General features: G+C 41.0%; 2 protein-coding genes across 9 annotated transcripts in view; one reads left to right on the forward strand and one right to left on the reverse strand.

Moving 5' to 3' along the window:
- The first annotated feature begins 198 nt into the window (after positions 1–198).
- Positions 199–5,279, forward strand: NDUFB2 (NADH:ubiquinone oxidoreductase subunit B2). Of its 2 annotated transcripts, XM_081038628.1 has the most exons (5): positions 242–370; positions 779–869; positions 2,611–2,755; positions 4,409–4,507; positions 5,196–5,279. In XM_081038628.1, exons 2-4 carry the CDS (start codon positions 835–837, stop codon positions 4,481–4,483), a joined length of 255 nt encoding a protein of 84 aa, XP_080894754.1. In that variant the 5' UTR covers positions 242–370; positions 779–834; the 3' UTR covers positions 4,484–4,507; positions 5,196–5,279. The 2 variants fall into 2 exon arrangements, with proteins under 2 accessions (XP_080894753.1, XP_080894754.1); XM_081038627.1 differs by lacking the exon at positions 779–869 and having other exon boundaries at positions 199–370.
- Positions 5,280–11,010: 5,731 nt separating this feature from the next.
- The window catches only part of BRAF (B-Raf proto-oncogene, serine/threonine kinase), a 119,381-nt gene continuing 110,680 nt past the window's right edge, over positions 11,011–19,711 (reverse strand). For all 7 annotated transcript variants that reach the window (XM_081038632.1, XM_081038636.1, XM_081038635.1 and 4 more), the window contains one exon: positions 11,011–15,145. In XM_081038632.1, coding sequence (XP_080894758.1) covers positions 15,123–15,145 — 23 coding nt within the window. In that variant the 3' untranslated portion in view covers positions 11,011–15,122. The remainder of the gene's footprint in view (positions 15,146–19,711) is intronic.

The following is a 19,711-nucleotide window of genomic DNA, read 5'->3' on the forward strand; positions in this document are numbered from 1 at the left end:
GTCACCTAGCCACGCCAGAGGCCGACGGCTCCGCTCGCAGGTCGCGAGGCGCCTCCTCGCGGTCGCAGCCACGACACGCCGGCTCCCTCCGCGCGCGGGGCGGGGACTGAGATGCTAATTTGAGCCGCGCAGCGCCCCGCCCCCTCGGACGTCTCCCTCCGGAAGCAGGGCGGCGCCGCTGACGTGCGGGGCGGGGCGGGGCGGGGCGCCGGGGGGAAGTGACGTGCCGGCGGCGGTGGGGCCTGGGAGCCACGGTCCGGACGTGGGCTGCCATGTCGGCTCTGACCCGGGTGGCGCCGTTCGTTCGCGGTGGAGGCCGCTTTTTCAGAGGCCTCCGCGCGCGCGAGGCTGGAGGCGGAGGAGTCCGTCAGTGAGTGTCGGCTGCGGGGGTGGGGCTCCGCCTGCTTCTAACGGAAAGCGTCCTTCTCCCGGACGCCCTCACCTTGACGCCGGTCGCCTGGGGCTGATCCGGGTCCCTGCGGCGGCCGTCGCCCCGAGGCATGATGGGACTTGTAGTCCGACCGCGCGTGGGGCGGCGACTTCCTCCCGCTCCGCGACGCTGGGGGCCTGGCAAAGCGGGGGTCCGTGGGGGCTGGAGGAGGCTGTTCGCCAGGCGGGTATTAAACATTGTTGCGGGCCATCCTTGCACCAGGAGGAGGCTGCCCTCGGGAAAGTCACGGTTGGATGTGGACCCGAGCTGGAGCTTTTCTGGAAGCCAGAGGGGTTGGGGAGGCGAGGGCGGTCTCGGCCTAAAACCCCAAGGTTTTTATATTTGCAGGATCTGTATTCATAGGTGGATCCTGAATACATACTGTTAAACAGAATTGGCATACGATGGCATTACAGAAACAGGATGACATTCTGTGGAGGTAAAGCAGTGATGCTCGATGGAGCCTTTTAAAAGTAATGTCACTGTAAAGACACACGTCCGTGCACATACACACGTCCGTGTGCACACACACACATCCGTGCACATACACACGTCCGTGCACATACACACGTACGTGTGCACACACACACATCCGTGCGCATACACACGTCCGTGCACATACACACGTCCGTGTGCACACACACACATCCGTGCACATACACACGTCCGTGCACATACACACGTCCGTGTGCACACACACACATCCGTGCACATACACACGTCCGTGCACATACACACGTCCGTGTGCACACACACACATCCGTGCACATACACACGTCCGTGCACATACACACGTACGTGTGCACACACACACATCCGTGCACATACACACGTCCGTGCACATACACACGTCCGTGTGCACACGCACACGTATGCAAAAGGAATAAAAACCACCCCGTACACCGCCCATAGCTAATGAGGATTCATACTTGATGTAGAGCCTTCCAAATAAAAGTGTTACAAATATTTACATAAAGCTGGCATTTTATCACGTTAGTGTGGTACCACTGGTTTCATCATTCTGATAGGAATTAATTAGGAGTCGTGTCTTTGATTCATGAAACGAGGAAATCATTAATGTTTATTTACGGGCAGTGTTTAGGGGTTTAGGCTTTGCCACCAAGTAGCACTCCAGTGTCCAGGTCTGTAAACCTTAATAACCATCGGATCTGTCTCAAGATGGTTACGAAAATTAAATAGCAATGCGTATAAAATGCTTAGAACGTGGTGCATATGCAGACACTGAGTAAATTATAACGGTTAATAATCTCTTACAGTGGGAGAAGATAATAAAAAGGGTACTAAATAATATGTATCGAGAACCATGAAATAGTGAAGTCTGCAAATGTACAGCACGTTTTGGTCCAGTTTTGGTGCAGGCATTCATTTCTGTGCCACACAAAAGAGAACATTGTTTTACAAGCTGACTCTTACACGTTTTACATAGTAATTCTCTTTTAAGTGTCTATGTCCATTTCTGTGTAGTAGCGTAGGTACAGCTGCCGAAGAGGCCTTGAAAATGGCCCCATTAAGAACAAATTATATTATTGAAATTAGATTCAACGTGTAATGATCCATCTGAATGAGTATAGCCTTTATGGATTGTATCCCACAACTTGTCAACATTATCCAAATGAAAAAACAAAAATCAAAAACTTATTCCAACTTACTCCTCAAGGCTCTTTGCTCTGTTCAGAGTTATTAGCTTCTTTAAAAGGATGAGTCCTCTTTCCCATATAGTGGTTTTTCAATGAAGAGTGTAATAGAGCAGAGGACATAATTTGCCCTTGAAATAGATGGCTCGATAGAATAAAATTAATTTGCTTACTTGTTTTTCTGATCAGCTAGTAACCTACTACTACAGGTTTACCATCCCTTCACCAAAACTCTTGGGGCCGGTATCCCATTATCAACACATTTCACATACCTGGTGCAAGATGCGTGAATATTCACTAAAGGAAAACTCTTAGCCTCTTGTCAGTCCAGGTCAGTTTTTGCTGCTACACAAGTTTAAAGCAAGCTTATGAAAAGGGCGTATTTTGAGGGGTTGTGGAGCTCTTATTCTGGATTTCACAGGGGAGAGGAGAAATGTGTAGTTTCTGGGTGTAAGTCAGCGTTTTGGATGCCTTTATACTTGGCAGATGTAGCCAGGTGCTTAACCTTTTCCATTTGTCCCACAGTGCTGGTGGCGGTGTGCACATCGAGCCCCGGTACCGGCAGTTCCCCCAGCTCACCAAGTCCCAGGTGATCCAGGCCGAGTTCTTCAGTGGCACTATGTGGTTCTGGATCCTCTGGCGCTTCTGGCACGACTCAGATGCTGTGCTGGTGCGTGTAGAACATTCCTCTCCTTTCTGGGGGTTGGGAGGGGAGAAGTAGTAATTGCCTCGCTTGGTTTTTTGGTCTGTTGGAGGACTGTGTTTCTATCTGGATACAGTGGTCCCCTCCCTTATCCGCGGTTTTACTTTCCTTGGTTCCAGTTATTTGGGTCAGTGTTGGTCCAAACATATTAAATGAAAAATTCCACAAATAGTTTGTGTTTTAAATTGTGCACCATTCTGAGTAGTGTGATGAAACCTCGCACCGCCATGCTCCATCTCACCCGGGATGTGAAGCCTCCCTGTGTCCAGTGTCTCTCCACACTGAATACGCTTCCTGCCGGTGAAGTCACTTAGTCATCGTCTTGGTTATCCGATCAGCTGTCCTGGTGCCGCAGTGCTTGTGTTCACGTCACCCTTATTTTACTTAATAATGGCCCCAATGTGCAAGAGTGGTGATGCTGGCAATTGATATCTGCCAGAGAGAAGCTGTAAAGGGCTTCCTTTAAGTGAAAGGGTATATATGTATGGGAAGAAACGGTATTTGTAGGAGTCAGTACTAGCCAGTTTTAGCCATCCACCGGGGGTCTTGACACGTATCTCCCATGGATAAGGGGGGAACGACTGTATGTCCAGTGCGTATGCAGAAATCCTGTTATTAAAGGAAACTTACTATGTCTCACCTTTTGTACTCAAGGATGCACATAGAGGTGGTCCGTGTCTTACGGTTTCTCTTAGTTTGCCGTATTTGGAGGGAGACTAGAAACTAAATCTTTTACCTCAACTAGGTGTTCATCGGTGGGTTAAGTTTCACACGTAAATCCTTTAAATGATGAATGTCATCTAGTCTGTCCAGAGGCCCAAGTCAGCCAGGTTGAGGTGCATAGATGTGGGCTAATTTGTTTTGAGGAGGGAAGTTAGTTACTGGTGACTTTCTAACACGTCATTAGCCTCAACTGAGCTTTTATCGCATTTGCACAGACACTGTTTTCTAGGAGATGATGGATTAAGCCACTAAAATTTGTGCCTGTGGATGCAGAATACTTTGAATTTTAGTAAATTTCGTTTCGTTTTAGGGTAGGAAAAAAATGTTAAATTTAAATAGCGTACAAGCTTTAGAAGCATCAGATTGATTAATGCCCCATTTCTCTAAGAACTTCTCTGTGCCCTTGTTGCCCAGTAAAGAGCTGCCTCGTGTCTCTGAGCTGGCAGCACGGAGACAACTATCTGCTGAGATGATGGTGTAGTCCTAGGTCAGGGTCGAAGATGAATGAAGCCACCTGAGGCTCTTGATCTCCCAGCAGGAATGACAGGACCGTTTGAGACAGTCATGTTTTGTCAGGGCTTCAAGACATCCTTGAGATGTGGGGTACCTTTGAAATCTCTTGCCTCCATCCCCCCTGCCCTCCATTGCAAACACATTGTCAAATCCTGGCTCAGGCTGGAGGCTTCAGAATGGGCAGGCTTTTCAATTCGGGCCACAGCTTACGTTGAACAGACTGAAGAACAGTCGGACCATCAAATAGTTGAAATAGAATTTGTTCCTGTGGTATGTTGGGGCTGTGTATATGACAGCCTTATGACATTTTTTACTGTTCAAAATTTCTTTTTAACTGATTGTGTGGAGTATAGATTGACTTTTTTTTCTTCATGATGTCACCAGGGTCACTTTCCATATCCAGATCCTTCCCAGTGGACGGATGAAGAATTAGGCATCCCGCCTGATGATGAAGACTGAAAGTGCCCACGCAGCTCTTTTCAAGTGAGTATTCCCCACATTCCATTTTTTTAAAGTTATGTTTACTTTTTGTCAGTAAACCTATTTTGACTTGGTTCAGATCTGGAAGTCAGTTTTTCTTTTTTCAAAAGGAAGGTACTAGGAGGAGTTCCTTTCCCTACAAACCCCTCGGGTTAAGACATTCTCATTTCATGTTTTTAAATTAAGCATCACAGTTATAATTGCCATCATTCAGAATGCCTTGGAAATTGTTTTAAAAGATAGGAAGCATTAAGTGATAGTTGAATATCCCCATTAAGTCATATTCTTAGTATTGCCTTTGTAATTTTAATTAGAAGTCGCTTATTGACATGGAAATTACAGCAGGTTTTGGGTATGTAGGGAGGAAAGGGATGGGGGAAAAAATGTCACCAAAGTCTCTGGCTTTGTTATGGACAGCCTTTAGCAGGCCTCATGCTCCCCCATTTACATGTCTGCTGGCACTAACCTCTTCCTGTCTTACAGATTTCCCAATATTGCCCCACACCATCAGTATCCTTTTGTTTTAATAACTAGACTGAACCCTATGAGAGAGCAAGGTGATTTCACTTCCCTCTTCTACAAGGGTACTCACCTGACTGGTGCTCCGTGATGCTTGAGGAACTGAGTGAACAGAATTATGAATTATTGAATATAAGAGTACTTAAAGCTTTCCACTTTTGTTTTCCTGCAGGAGCCAGGTGAGGATGTGGAGAAAGTACGGACTTCATATTGTATATTGAAGTTGTAAATTAAAATTTTGGTTGAGAATGAGGAACTGAGTTTTGGCTGTTTGTGCTAATGACAACTACCCGTTCTGGTTATTTCCTGTGTTCCCAGCTGCTCGCCCTTTCTGGGGATCCTCTTGGGTATCCCGTGGTGCAGATAGCCGTTACCTCCACTTATCAGTGAGGACATCGAAGCTCAAGGGGATGAAGTAACTTGCTTAGGGTTACACTGAGTGGTGACATTAGGTCAGCCCCACACGTAACTAGTGTCATACTGCCGGTCTCCTTAGCTAACGCCTACGTCATACATATACCATCCCCAAAAATAAGACCTAGCCGGGCAATCAGCTCTAATGTGTCTTTTGGAGCAAAAATTAATATAAGAACCAGTATTATTATATTATATTATATTATATTATACCCAGTCTTACATTATAGTAAAATAAGTCCGGGTCTTGTATTAATTTTTGCTCCAAAAGACGTATTAGAGCTGATGGTCTGGCCAGGTCTTATTTTCGGGGAAACATGGTATTGACAATGAGAAAACTTGCCATTTCTCTACTGCTGGTGTATTCTTGCCCCAAGTACACAGAGGTTAGAGTTCAGGGCAGTCCGTTTGTTGTGTTTACCTATCTCTTGTGGGCTGGGCACTGTGTTGAGTGGCCATTTGTGGAACTCAGGAGACACTAGTAACTAGGAATTCTTAGGGCAGGAGGAATGGGAGACAAGGGTGAAGTAGGATATTCTCCTTTTTACTAAAATTTGTTTCTAAGTGCTTTCCAACTGTAGTGTCCCGGTTCTGAGTCGGTAGGACAGAATGTTCCTCTCTCCACAGATAAAATCTGCAGTAGAGAGTGCATAATGACTTGCCTAGAAGCATAACGATTCACGTTTGTAATACAGGTTTTTGCCATCTAGGCATTAATATAATGCTAAACAAGACAGGTAAGATTCTGTTCACAGAGAACTTAGATTTTAAGCAGGGAAGACAATAAGCAAGGTTTACTAAGTGCTCTGAAGGAAACAGCATTGGATGATGTGCTAGAGATGGGTGGTGTTTTGGGTGGACAGGGAAGGCATTTGAGCTGAAACCTGAACAAGTAGGAAGAACCAACTGTGTGAGTGTCTGAGGAAAGAGGGCTCTAGGGACAAGGGACAGCAAGAACCAAAGTCTAGGGTGGGACCAAAGTCTCCGTGTTTAAGGAATTGAAAGTCCAGTGGGGTTCTGGCAGGTGAGGAGTTTGGGAGGAGGTGAGGTAATAGGTCACGGTGGCAGGCTTAGATTTATGTTAAATGCAGTGAGAATCCTCTGGCTGACTAAGGAGTGTCCTCGGAATAACTGCAGTGGAGGAAGCGGGAGCTTTGCCTTTGGGCACCCCCGGGAGCAGTGGCTTGCCTGATCAGGGAGGATGACAGGGCCATGTGGGGTAGGCCTCGTACAGCATCCGTGTCTAGCTACAGGCTTTCACAAATTCAAGACCCATTTCTATGCGAACTTTACTGTTGGCATCATGACCACTACAAAATCATATAGAATACAACGTTGATCTTGGAAACAAAAGTCCTGACTATGAGTCCTGGCTCCATGAGCCTAGACAAGTCACCCTTGGGGCTTCAGATCCAGTAACTGCTAGGGGAGTTAGACCAGACTATCTGTAAGAATTCTCTGCCCTAACATTTTCTATATCTAGGAGAACTATGTAACCCAGACAGTAGGTCCAATTATCACAGCTTCTGGTACAATTTTGAAAAACCTTGTGTGGTAAGGTTCTTTATAATAGAATTTTATCACAATAATTAAAGCATTCACAATTCTGGGCTAAATTTTAAGGAAAAAACCTTATAAAATAATACGTTCTTTAAAAATAAGGCCACAATCACTCTGTTGTAATCATGAATGAAGGTTATTTAGAAAATGAGTTTCTAAAATGTTTATATTATAGAATTACACTTCTATTCCAGGTGAGGAAAGTGCAGTTCAGAGAAAATACGTGTCTGGTCAGCAATTCATGGTTAGTTGGCAGGGCATGAGGACCAGAAACCAGATTCCTCAAATATGTGCCATCTGGAAGACTCTTCTGTGCCTTCCTAGTGTTCTCAAACATAGGTTCCAGGTGAAGTTTTAAAATTGTTTACCTTTCTTCTGGAAACTTGGCCCAGTAATTACACATAGTTTGAAGATACTCTAGGGATCTTTCAATCTTCAGGTATTGACATTAAATGCACAAGATCAATTCTTTGGCGTAGCCAGCATTTAAAAAAAATGAAGTAAAAACCAGACAGGTATGCATAGTTTCAAATCTTCATGTTAGCACACATTCTGTGTTCCTACAGAAAATGTATTATTGCAAGTTGTGTCAAAAAACTTCGAAAGATACAATTGTGAGGGGAACTTCTCCAGACAGACTCCTGAAATGACTCAAGGACAGCATGGACTTCAACTGAGCCCCTGGAAGGGAGCAGTCAGGTCCCAGTGTCATAACTACGTGAGGGTCGCGGCGCGCGCTCTCTCCAGCTCTCTCCAGCTGCGCGCACAAAAAAACCCAAAAAACCTGAGGATACAAAAAAAAACACTGGATACAAGACTGTCACCACTACAACAGTGTAGCCAGTAGGATACAGCAGGCACTCACCTTGACAAATGACTTCAAAGGTACTTCTATGAGTAACTGCTACCCACTAAGCAACAATGGACATTATGTATGAACGTACAGTTCTCAGGCCCTCCATTGCCTGGAAGAACTGTCAAAACCCTGACTACATCCATCACAGTGGTAGTGCTACAAAAATACTCTTGATAAAGACTTCTCCATGCATTCAATCTTTATTATAGCAGTATTCGCATATTCACATCAAGTACATAGAACTTTTGTGCCTTTTATATAATACAGAGTTTTTAAATAACTTTACACAGAAATAAATTTCTTCAATCTGAATTTCAGCTATCTTTTTAATTCTTCATGCTTTCTATCCAAACTGAACAATATTTTCCATTGTACAAATTTACATGAGAAAAATTCCAAAGTACAAATGAAGGGACCTGAGCAGGAAAGAGAACCAAAGTATCAAGAAGTAGGTGTGGGGAAGAATTGGGGAAAAAAAAAAAAAGATTCAAGCAAACACTGAGGATTAAGGGTCAAGAGGGGAGACACTATCCATTTGACTGAAAATAAATGTCTTTTTTTATGAATTGAAAAATAAGCTTTAAAAATAGTTACTCCATAGTAATTTTTGCAAAGCAGGTATAGAGAGGTCTGTGGACAATTAAAAAGTCCCCATCTTTTCACTGGGCACACCCCAGACTCCATGAGAACCTTTTCAATGCTTGAGTGGAACTGAAGTGAATTAAACCCGAGCCTTTGGCAGCCAGAGAGGAGAGGAATGTGTATGAATTGCCATAAGGTTTGGAGTGCTGAACCAGGAGCCATTAATTCACCTCAGTTAAAACATGACGGCTCTCCCTTTCCTCTCCCTTATAGAAGAACTGTCCTCAAACCAAGAAGTAAATGAAAGGGGGGTGATTTCCTTTTTCTTGGTCCAAACCAAACAGCAGTCACAAGTAATGGCTACAATTCAAAGGAACATACCAGTGAACTATCGACTTCAACCCCGCTGATCAGCTGTACACTCCTTACAGGAGAAGCAGCAGCCGCCGAGTGAGGAAACGGTCAGAGTGTACAACCAACAAATGAGGTCATCACAGAAACGTATCACTGTGATGGTCCTTCAAACCAGGTGATGTGAAGGCCCAACAGAGACTAGAACGTGTAGCATGGCCAAGGGAAACAGAGGGCCTGATGACTACATTTCCAAATGACGGAGGGAAAGGGTACATACAGCACACACCCCCCTGTGTGTAAACGAGTATCACATGAAGCTAAATAAGACATAAAGGTTAGCCACTTATGTTGGGAATCAACGTGAATAAAGGGCATTATGTTTATATAGCTGGTTTTCATCAGCTACATTTTAATCAGGAACATACAAATGTATAAGGAATGATTTTTTTCCAAAAACCGTTCACAGCTTAGGATAAAAAGCACACTTATTGCACTCTTACATTTTATTTCAGATAATTAATGGTTTATTTCCCACCCTCCGGTCCATTTTTCCCTACCCTCAGACTTACTCCCACGCCCTCCCCCATCCTATTTGGTCCATTTTCTCTATATTTGTGCCTAGTTTGTGAGCTTTGTAGCTTATACTAGTCTGAAGTGTCCTATGTAACTCATACTCCACCAAAACACACATGGGTTAAAAAAGCCTACACACAAATGCAACACAATAATTTTCAAAAGAAAACCGGTACTAAGCAAGTTACTCATAATCCCCATCTCTACCCCTGTACACGGAACCGTCCGTGGCCACCTCTCCTACGTGGCCTCATGCCCGATTCCCCACACAGATACACTGATGAGAACCCACCACCCGTTCAACCACCCGAGACAACACGCTCGGCCTGCCAGGAGACACAGACGGTTCTCACAAATCTTTTTCTTTATGCTAACATGAATAAACATAGTTCAGTTCTTTATTTTCAAAGAGTGCTTCAGTCGATAGAGTTCTTTAAAAAAATGCACCATAAAAAATATAGGTACATTGGCTGTGTCCTCATGCACAACTGCTTATATCACAGTAATTAGTCAAAACAGCTAAATAAAATTAAACATTTCAATGAAACCTGATGTAGTAATTGAAACTGAATTAACAGTTGAAGTTGTGATGCTGAAATAAAACATCTCCTTTAACATTTGTTTTGAGCTGGGGACTAACTGTCCCTATGCATTTTTAAATAAAGCACTGTTACCTTAAGATTTTAGGACTTAAGTTTCTGTCCTCTTCTACCTTAAAAATACCCGAAAGAAACCGTTAATTACCCTTTCTACAATGACACAATTTAGGACTGAAATTCAATTTAAACATCTTTGCCCAAAGAGAAGTAAAAAGAAGATACCTGAAAAGAACAAAACAAAGCTTCCTGTCTAGAGTACTGATGCAACGAGAATCTTACCGGTGTTTTCCATGTTACCAGCGCTAGCAACACGGAACATGAATGTACTGGCACCGCGTTCTCCGCTGGCCAGTGTGTGCCAACCAGGCAGAGACACTACTGTACTCCTGGGCGCTCAACACCCACAGGCATGGGTGACACACCTTTGCAAACCTCTAGAGACCTCGCTGAAGACTACACTGCCTCTTGCAGGTGCTGAGGAATGAAACAAGATACAAGAAGCATACCAGGGAGTGTGTCCAGTTCACACTCACTGGCCAGGCCATTAACTGGTCCAATAATGCCTCCTCATAAAGGAGTGCCCCCCCCAGACCCCATCTTCCTCCGCAGCACCCCAAACAGCATTAGCAGCACAGTCCCGCTGAATTTGCCAACCAGTCCTGGGAGGCAAGTTTACATTTCAAATTCTGAAAAATCAGTCTCTAGGTTGGCAGCCGTACTCTCGAAACTGATAAAATCAAATTCTGTCCTGTATTTTAATTTCCTTCCCCTTCCTAAGTTAATGCACACGATTGCTGCCCAGCATACAGTACTTCAAACCTAAACTACAGCAATTTCTTAAAATGTCTGTCAAACATTTCTATTATATAAAAGTTCCATGCTTTGAAGAACCTATGGGAGTAGAAAAAGTTTCTCTAGAAATGTCACTGAACTATAATTTCAACCTATTTGCTCTACGTGATAAATACATCTCACTATACTAGGGATTATGTGCTTTAAAAAAATAATTTTGTTCACTGAAAATTTACCTGTTTTTTCTTTTTTTTTTTAAATGTGATTTTGGCTATAAACTCTTTAGTGCATTTATCTTTGCAGTCTAAATTGCACTCTAAAAAATATTAACACAGCTGAGTCAGACCAGAGCGGCTGCTCTCTTCACAAATCACTGATTTCTGCTAAAATTTTAGCTTTATTATTGCATCATGAAGGCACAGTAAGATCATTTGGCAAATTATCAAGGTATTTTTCTAGAGCCTCACCTACACCATTTCAATGTATGATCTGTAAGCTATTTCCTGTTCATACTCACAGTAAACCTTCCATGTCTGGCTATGTGTTTTTTTGTCTTTAATACCCTAATGGTTGGAATCTGCTAGTCTCAAGGTGCTGCTATTCTAACACTAACAATGACAACTCGAACAAAGAAGAGAATCTTGCAAAATGGGGAATCATTCCCTACCCTCTTAGCTGGGCAGTCTCTCTATAGGGATATCTGAATGTGACAAACTGTGGCTAACTCAGCATGAAGATGTACTGTCTTGCCAAGCCCACTAAAACTACAATTTTATCATTGCTAGTGGAGTGATACCGTCATTATTTAATTTCATGCGACTGACTTAAGGTTGAGATTTTGAAATGTACCCCTAAACAAATTCTGGCATCACTTGCAACAACATTCAGAATAACTCTGAGCTACATTTGTCAGTATTACTGCTTAAATGTCGAATGCCCTTTAGGACAAAAGGAGAGCGCTCACATACAAGTACACATAACAGTTAAAATCCTAAATCATCTTCATGTTCTAGAGCTCCTGACTTTTCATATTTTAAAATAAATAACTATTCATTACCTCATGCTGAGGAGGTAGTTTTTAAAAGAGGTCATCTGACCTCTGCAATGTTTCAAACTAAAGCTGGATGAGGTCTGCAGGAGGCTGGAGGGTGGGTGTGCGGGAGGGGCGTGTAGCAGTGCCTCTGCTGCCTGGGGAAAGATAACATCCTGTGAGAGGAGCTGTGACCGCACCCAATGAGAATCTAGGGAATATTTAGTTTCAGGTTGACAGTGTTGTCTCGCATTATTTCTTTAAAACTATAATGCTCTTTCTCCTCCAACACCAACATGACTATCACGCATAGACTTTATGTGGGATTTTATCTGCTAGGATGCCCCAGGATGTCCTCCTAGGTCTCACATACACTGAGGGGCTGGATGTTCAGGAACCAGAATTTGACAGCTGGACAGAATTTTCGTCTAAGGTGCACATAATTGCAAAGAATCACATTAGATTTTCTATTCACAAATCCCTTTTATAAACTAAACTACTTTTTAGTCAATATTATTTTGGTGGCAAAAGAAGAGACCCTAGACTCTAGTTTAATGATGAAAAGTCCATCAGAAATACTATATCTTTTAAAACAATCTTTAATGGTTGCTCTCAAAATTTTCAGAAGGCGTCACCTCTCCTCACCTAAAATAAAATACACTACAGAAGGCACTGCAGCCACTTTACGGAAAAGACAGATAATTACAGCCTTACAAGATAATCAGGGAAGCAGCCACCTACTATCTATACTCATAAAGTGCTTTGCACAAACAAGGAGTCCTTCCTTGTATTTCTTAGGAGCTCAACAAGTCTATCTGTAGTTCAGCATCCAAACATAAAGTGAGACTCAGAGGAAACCCCCTTTTCATGTCACGTGTAAACAAGAGGAAAAACTGATAGAAAAAGGAAGAAAAGGGAAAAATTTCAAATCTCGATTATTTTTTAAGGGCTCTTTAAAAATCTCTCAAGGGTACCTTGAGTCTGGCTTCTGGGCACAGCTTCATCTGAGATCAAGTCTGTTCCCCCTTTTCAAATGAGATGGCAACCTATTCGAAAAAGAAAGGGAAGGAAAAAGCGTATCACCTTGAATTTTGTTTTGAGAACTCCAACCTAAGTTTCCTCCACAGCCAGCTCCTGTGCTGGCTTGCGCGGCCAAGGTGGACCTGCTCCCGACCATCCAGCACACGCTATCGAGCCTGGCTGTCTGCAACCTTGGTGAAGGGGACACAAGCACGTTCAAAAGCATCTATGGGACACATTGTAAAAGAAAAGGAAACGAGGCTCTTACAAGCGAGGCAGCATTATGAGCCCAGGATTCTCTGCAAATCAGCCGGAACACTTTCCACCTTTGCAATTTCTGAATTTGGTAAGATGCGGCTCTGCTCATTAAGACGTAAGCACTGCTTTTCAAATTCACTAAGAACTTCGGTGTGTTTTCCATTTTACTGGGACAACCTTTTACAAGTCTGTGGAATTTTTAGTAGGCCTTCCTCTGAATACACGTATTTTAGCAAAAATCATCTAACGGTAGGGAGCTTTAGTCGGCCAAAAGATAAGATAGCAGGATAAGTTAGTTTGAAATTTGTAAAAGACATTTTCTAATTCCCTGGTGTATTTCATAGGTCCTGTCTAATTTCTTTCAGATGCTCGGCTACTGAGTGCATTTGACTTGATTTACATTCCTAAATCCTAGTAAGAGACAGGGAGGTATTTGCCATTCATGTGTCCAGAGTCACTTTGCCACTCCTGTGACTTTTACCACCCTTCAGTAAAGGCCAAAGGAAGCTATGACTAGGTGACAGTTTCCACTTATACAAAGATAAATAATGAGGTTTTTAATACCACAGCAGCTCTTTCTATAAAAACAACCGATGTTAGGCTTCACACATCCTCCCTCAGTCCGAATACACCTAAAATTGCTGTTCTCTGCCTGGGGAACTCAGCTGCCAAATTACTCAACCTTTTGAAGACCAGGCTTGGGAAAAAAGGAAGAAGGAAAATGAATGGAGACACCATCATTTTTATTTTAGGTTGCATATTCTAGATAAAAGACTAGAAAGAGGATGTAGGATGTAGTGTAGGAGTAAGTTGGAAAAAACAATGAAATATTAGCCAAGATGTTAGTGTGGATCCAGCAAGTACCATTAATTTAAAAATTATAAATATTTGTCATTATGCTAAGGCTCCCCATATTTAGGTAGAGAAAAAGATGATTTTTCTTTGAAAGCTGTTTATATAACAAAAATACAATTTTCCAGGATATATAATTCTGGTGGGAAGTATTTTATTCCAATTCAATTAAATCTGAAAATTACTTTCTTTTTAATAAAAATATAATAGAAGAAACTCAGAAATTAAAACTTGTACCTTACATTTAATTATATAAATGTCTCACATTCAAAACTGTTATCAAGCAGTTTTGTAGGCTTTTAATTAGATACCGCCATGGCATTTCTGTGCCCTGGACAAGTAGCCACAATAAGTACTTGGTGACTGGAAGAGCTTAGGAGGAAAATTTTCCTGAGAACCTGCTATACTGTGGAGGAAAAAAAAAAAATCCCCCAACACTTCTCCCCATTGCTGGACCCAATGAGAAAAGAAGACCATGTGTGCCAGCACGTTCCCGCCTGCTTGGTTAGGCAGACACCCTCAGTGAGCAAGGAAACAAAAGGCCAGAAACCCAGGAGGTCAGGAAAAAGATGCAGCATTCCCTTTTCCTCTGCACCCAACAGGGCTCCTTCTCCCCTCTCACCAGCCATTTAAACCAAATAGCTTCATTCTGATAAAAAGTTGTCAAGGACTGAGCACGCACCATGCAGACAGGGCATGCTGCATTTTTGTTCCATCCCTCAGAAATTCACCGGTGGTGGCCAGGGGAAAGAGCTCCACAACAAAATCCCAGAACAGGAAAGAGCACGGTGCTTGGTGATTGCAACTGCCCCTCAGATGATCAGCCACATATTGGTCTGGTGGTTAGAAGGCCAAGTTGACCGGCAGACCGTCCACAACAAATCTCCCAAGCTGTAGCAGCAGTTTCTTTCCATCATGCCTGACCATCAAAAGGTCAGAACTCAGGGTCTCGCCTCTTTCTTCCTGGGAGTGGGCAGACTTGTGGTGTTTGTGCTGAAGAAGAAACACTGGCAGCAGAGAATTCTGGTTCCTAAAACATTCTTCCCTCTTTTCTTGGATGGGAAATTCCATTCTGTTCCACACCAGCTTATGCATTGAAAATTTTGTATCTTTAAAAAAAAGATCTGAGGAACAGAACTGTGTTTTGATGTTAACAAATTGTACGAACACAAGACTTAAGAAGTAAGAGTAGATGCTGCCAGGATGTGGCTACTTGAAGGCTGCAAATTCTCCTGTAGAGGGAGGACAAGAGCTAATTTTAAAACAAGTTAAATCTAGAGACACAGAAAAGGCTCATTGAAACCTCACTGAAAGGTGACTAGCTGTATATTACAAATCTAGCAAGATCATCACTAATTTAAAAAGCAAAAATGGCTGAAACTCATGAAAGAAGACAACTCATAGAGTGTGTAGACTATGGTTCAGTTATACCAATTAAATGCCAAGTCTGAAGAGAATTTCCTCGTTGGGTTTTACATGCTATGGTACTAATCAAGCTAAAAACAGTTCCCACGAACAAAATATCTCAGAAACTGATTGTAAAATAGTAAGGTTGATTTGTAGAATACATTCCCTCTGAATTAGCAACTCATTTTCATTATTAAAATGCTACTATTAGAAAGGAAGGAGGAATGATAAAATTAAAAAGTCAAATGATTTGTCTACATTACATATTTGACAGAAGGAAAGAATATCCAGACCCTCCATTTTCTAGTCCATTTCACCTTTTAAACTACCAAAGAATTACATATAGGCACGTGTCACTGACTATTATTCTCAGCATAAGAAGTCCTTTAAACCACAAAGTCCGTTAGAGGTACGACACCCCTTCAGCTTACTGAATTTGGGGGCTTCATGCCATTATCTTTCACCTATCATTTTGTCCACAGCTTCTACTTGTAATTAGAGGTCTGTTCCTCTTATTCTATACACTATAGTTAATTTCTGGGCGTTAGTAAATAAGCGACAACTATCAGAATTTTTAACCTTAACATCATTTTTCAGTAACAGCAGCTTCTGATGAGGATGAAAGCAATCTTCTATATGAATGCTCTATTTAATCTAGGAATAGCCTATGTATTTTCTGATTTCTATCACAGTCTGTTTACTAGAGACAAGTGGCATGTCCCAGCAAACAACGGACTGCTAATGACTGGCTGACCTGACCCCTCAGATTGTATGCTGACATTATTAGTGACATTATTTAAATGTCACAAACCCTTTTATATACTGGGTGCCTCACCGAAATACATCATACACGTTTACCTCTGATCCTCATAACTCTGGGGCAGGTGCTATTGCTTCCTTTTATTTTAAAAAGGAGCAAGCTAGGGTTTAGATGGTTAAGTAACCTGCCCAAGATCTCACAGCTAGAAAATGGCAGAGCTGGAATCCAAAGTTGAGGGTCTTAACAAGTAACAAGCCTCTAAACAATCTTCAATAATTGACGATTTGTTTTCCCATTCCAAATACAATTACTGATTGGGCTGCAGATAGTGATACTATCTCTTTCCATCTAAGGATTCCTTTTAACAAGCAAGTAACCAAGGTATTATGAGTCAAAGATCAAGGAATGGTAAAAGAATTATTACCTCCTATTTAGTTGAAAGGCCTAGGGAGTTAGGCACCAAAAAAAAACCCCAAACCAAAACAAAACAAAAACAAAAAAAAAATTACTAAGACAAGACCTTGGAGAGTATTATATTAACAGAGACTGGAAATATATAAACATTCTCATTACCTTTGCTTATGGTTTGAGTACATTATGGATTTAAGGTTGCTATTTTTTCGAGTATTTTAATACATTTCTTTAAAGCAATTTTCAACATTCTGATAAGTAGTCATTATATCTAGCAGAATCTAAATCTCATTAAACAAGGAAGCCAATGTGAAAACAGGATTTGCCTAACAGAAATCTTTATAAAACATGGCTGGAATTCATCTAGTAAGTGAGAAAGTATCAGAAAACGATAAACTCTAAGCTAAAACTTACAGACCACATTAAAAAATAACTTTAGAAAATCTTCAGTGTGTCTTACTCATTATTACACTTCATTTTTGTTGAACAGTGTTTTACTCTACAAACTTGAATATTAGCCTTAAAAATAAAAACCCCCAAAACAACCCCCCAAAGCACAAAATCTTACCAACAAAGTCCAAATGAAATACCAATAAAGCAAACACTAAAGATTATCCTCCCAGTCTACCGCTTCTAATAGAATACAATTCTTTTCATAATCAGACTTCAGGCCCAGGAAAAAAACAAAGACAAAAAGAACTCAGAATTTAGGGATCAAAAAATAAACTCTTTCTATATATGTCCCTGAAATCATGGGGAAATTTCAGAAAAAGATGGGGGTAACAGGTGATGGATCTGCCTTTGGGGAGAAAAATCTTTTCTTGCTTATTCCCTCTTGCAGATCTGGAAATCTCTATTATCCCACCTCCCATCCCTATTTTATTTGAGGTTAAGAGTCAACTCCACTTGTGTGAAGTCATTGGAAGTGAAATATCCAGAAACTCTGTGTTTTGGAAAATCTCATAATATTAATTTAATTATTAACTGCAAAATCAACCAGAGGCCAAAATGAAACTTGTTTGTCTGTTTTACTTCCTGTTTGGTTGAGAAGAACCTAAGCACGATTTTCCATTTGACTTTACTTAGGAATAGGGCAGAATACATTTGGGAAGACCGTATGATTTTAGATACCTCCAATATCATGGTTTGTTTATTTGAAAACTAAAGGCTTTAATAACTAGTTTTAAGATACTACTAAATAATTACTCTTTATTCCAGGATATTTCAGTGGCTACTCTACATATAATTTGATAAAAATTCCCCTTAAAGATAAAAAGTGCTATGAAAACCTTGTATGTTATTTTGTACAGAAATCAATCATTGCATTACATGTAGGGGGGCAGTCATTTGAAACTAGAGTAAGTTCCATTCTTTCTTTGTGGTGATCTTTCAGGCAGTTTCAAAAGGACTGAGGAACATTCTGGCATAGACACACTTGCTTTCTTAAATTCTTTAGAGAAATGATCACAAGAGAGATGAAATGTTTAGTAAAATAAAAGTGTTATAGAAATGCTCAATAATTCTCAATTAAATAAGATGACTGTAACTGACAAAATGTTTGAGTTATGAAGTACTCATTTCATAATACTGTATTAAAAAAGGTAGATCATTTCCTTAAATTGAGCATGACCATCTTGAGAGAAAGGCCATTTAAGCTGGTGTGTGAAACAGTTACTATTTTAGAGAGGGTGATTTTAACTACTAGCTCAGTATTTCAATGGCTAGCACAATATTGTAATATCGGAAAATAAACAAACCTGCAACATTTGATTAAATGCTGTGATACCTAAACTACTTAAAATTAAGAAGACAAATCTCATTCCTCATCATTGGCTAGTAAAACTTTTAAAATGTGAAACAAATTTTTTAAAAAGGTTACCTCCTAAAGAAGGAAATCAACTTTAATGAAAATTTGTACGGGTTCAGGTTTAAAGAAAGAAGCAGTCACAAAAGAATGAATGTCCTTCTGTTTCAATTACCTAAAGTTATTAAGTTTACCTATGGTTAGAAAAATAATATTTTTCTTTATTTGGAGAATATATCTGAAACTCAGTATAAAATAAACACCACCACAAGGGAAAACTACCATATATCATTCTAATGCTTCCGACTTCTCTGGATCTATATAATCTAAACATCTCACCTGCTGTATGTGTAATGTTCTTCCACTAACATTTCCAATGGAAAGAAGAGAATTACTATGGCACCCTTTGGAGGCATGTTCCAATGTTTATGGGATGGTACAATGAATGTCCTCTGGCATAAGAGACTGGTAAGCAAAGAAAGGAAAGGACTCAAATGTTGATAGTGGGGTCCTGGGCAGTGGTTAGTGTTGGGGGGAACAAAGAGACTGTACAAGAAAAGGAAGATGAAAGTAAAGCAAGTATTCTGGGGAATTACAGAAAGAGCACTATCGATAAACAGATCTTTCACTCTTGTGCATCAAAATGCCCAAATTTTAGAGCATTCCACAGACCCAGTCAATTCTGTTAAAACTTTGTTAGCTACCTGCTTGCTATTCAATTTGTGAATAAATAAAAACCCATCTAAGAACTATTAATAAACATATCTTTAGTGTCACTGGAGGATTTAGAAATTATGCACATTGATGTTTTTCAATATATTACATTATTGTATGTCTTTCTTATTCTTATTTTTTAAAAATACGAGAAATATTTTTTCCACTACTCTTGCCTAAATTGAAATTTATGAATTAATTTCTAAGAACATGAATGGCACTACTACTTAAGTTACCCAATGAGAGGGCAAGAGGTATGCCACACTTATCACTGGGGGCTTCCCTGGATGAAATCTAACCTATTCCAATAAAAGAAGCATTTCAAAAATTTATTTGTGGTACTTAAAAAATTAAGTTATCGTTACTTTAAAGTCTTCCCAATTTTCTTCTTCATGGGCTTCAGAGAAGGACAGCACTTATGCAGATGCTGTCTGTGTGCCTGAATAACCTTGAACTGTCAGCTAGATAGATGTACAAGTCATCACAAATCCAAACTGAACAAATGGAGATGTATGGAAGAAGCTGGCTTTGGTCCCCAAGCTGACTTTGAAGCAGAGGTGACAAGTCTCTGCTAAGATGACAGCAGTGCTGCTTCTTTCCCTGTTGACTCCCAGGAAGATCATGCTTCCCAGTAAGAGTATACTGGCCGCCACATTATAGTGACTTTCTACACAAGGAAGGATAGGGTTAGAAAGTGCTGAC

The sequence above is a fragment of the Rhinolophus hipposideros genome (assembly GCF_964194185.1).
Source record: "Rhinolophus hipposideros genome assembly, chromosome: 25".
NCBI classification, from domain to species: Eukaryota; Metazoa; Chordata; class Mammalia; order Chiroptera; family Rhinolophidae; genus Rhinolophus; species Rhinolophus hipposideros.

Excerpts from the sequence above, each read along its gene's own strand:
- NDUFB2 (XM_081038627.1), top strand. The coding sequence starts at position 273 with ATGTCGGCTCTGACCCGGGTGGCGCCGTTCGTTCGCGGTGGAGGCCGC. Across the intron at positions 371-2,610 it reads GGAGGCGGAGGAGTCCGTCA|TGCTGGTGGCGGTGTGCACA; the intron begins GTGAGTGTCGGC and ends TTTGTCCCACAG. Across the intron at positions 2,756-4,408 it reads ACGACTCAGATGCTGTGCTG|GGTCACTTTCCATATCCAGA; the intron begins GTGCGTGTAGAA and ends TGATGTCACCAG.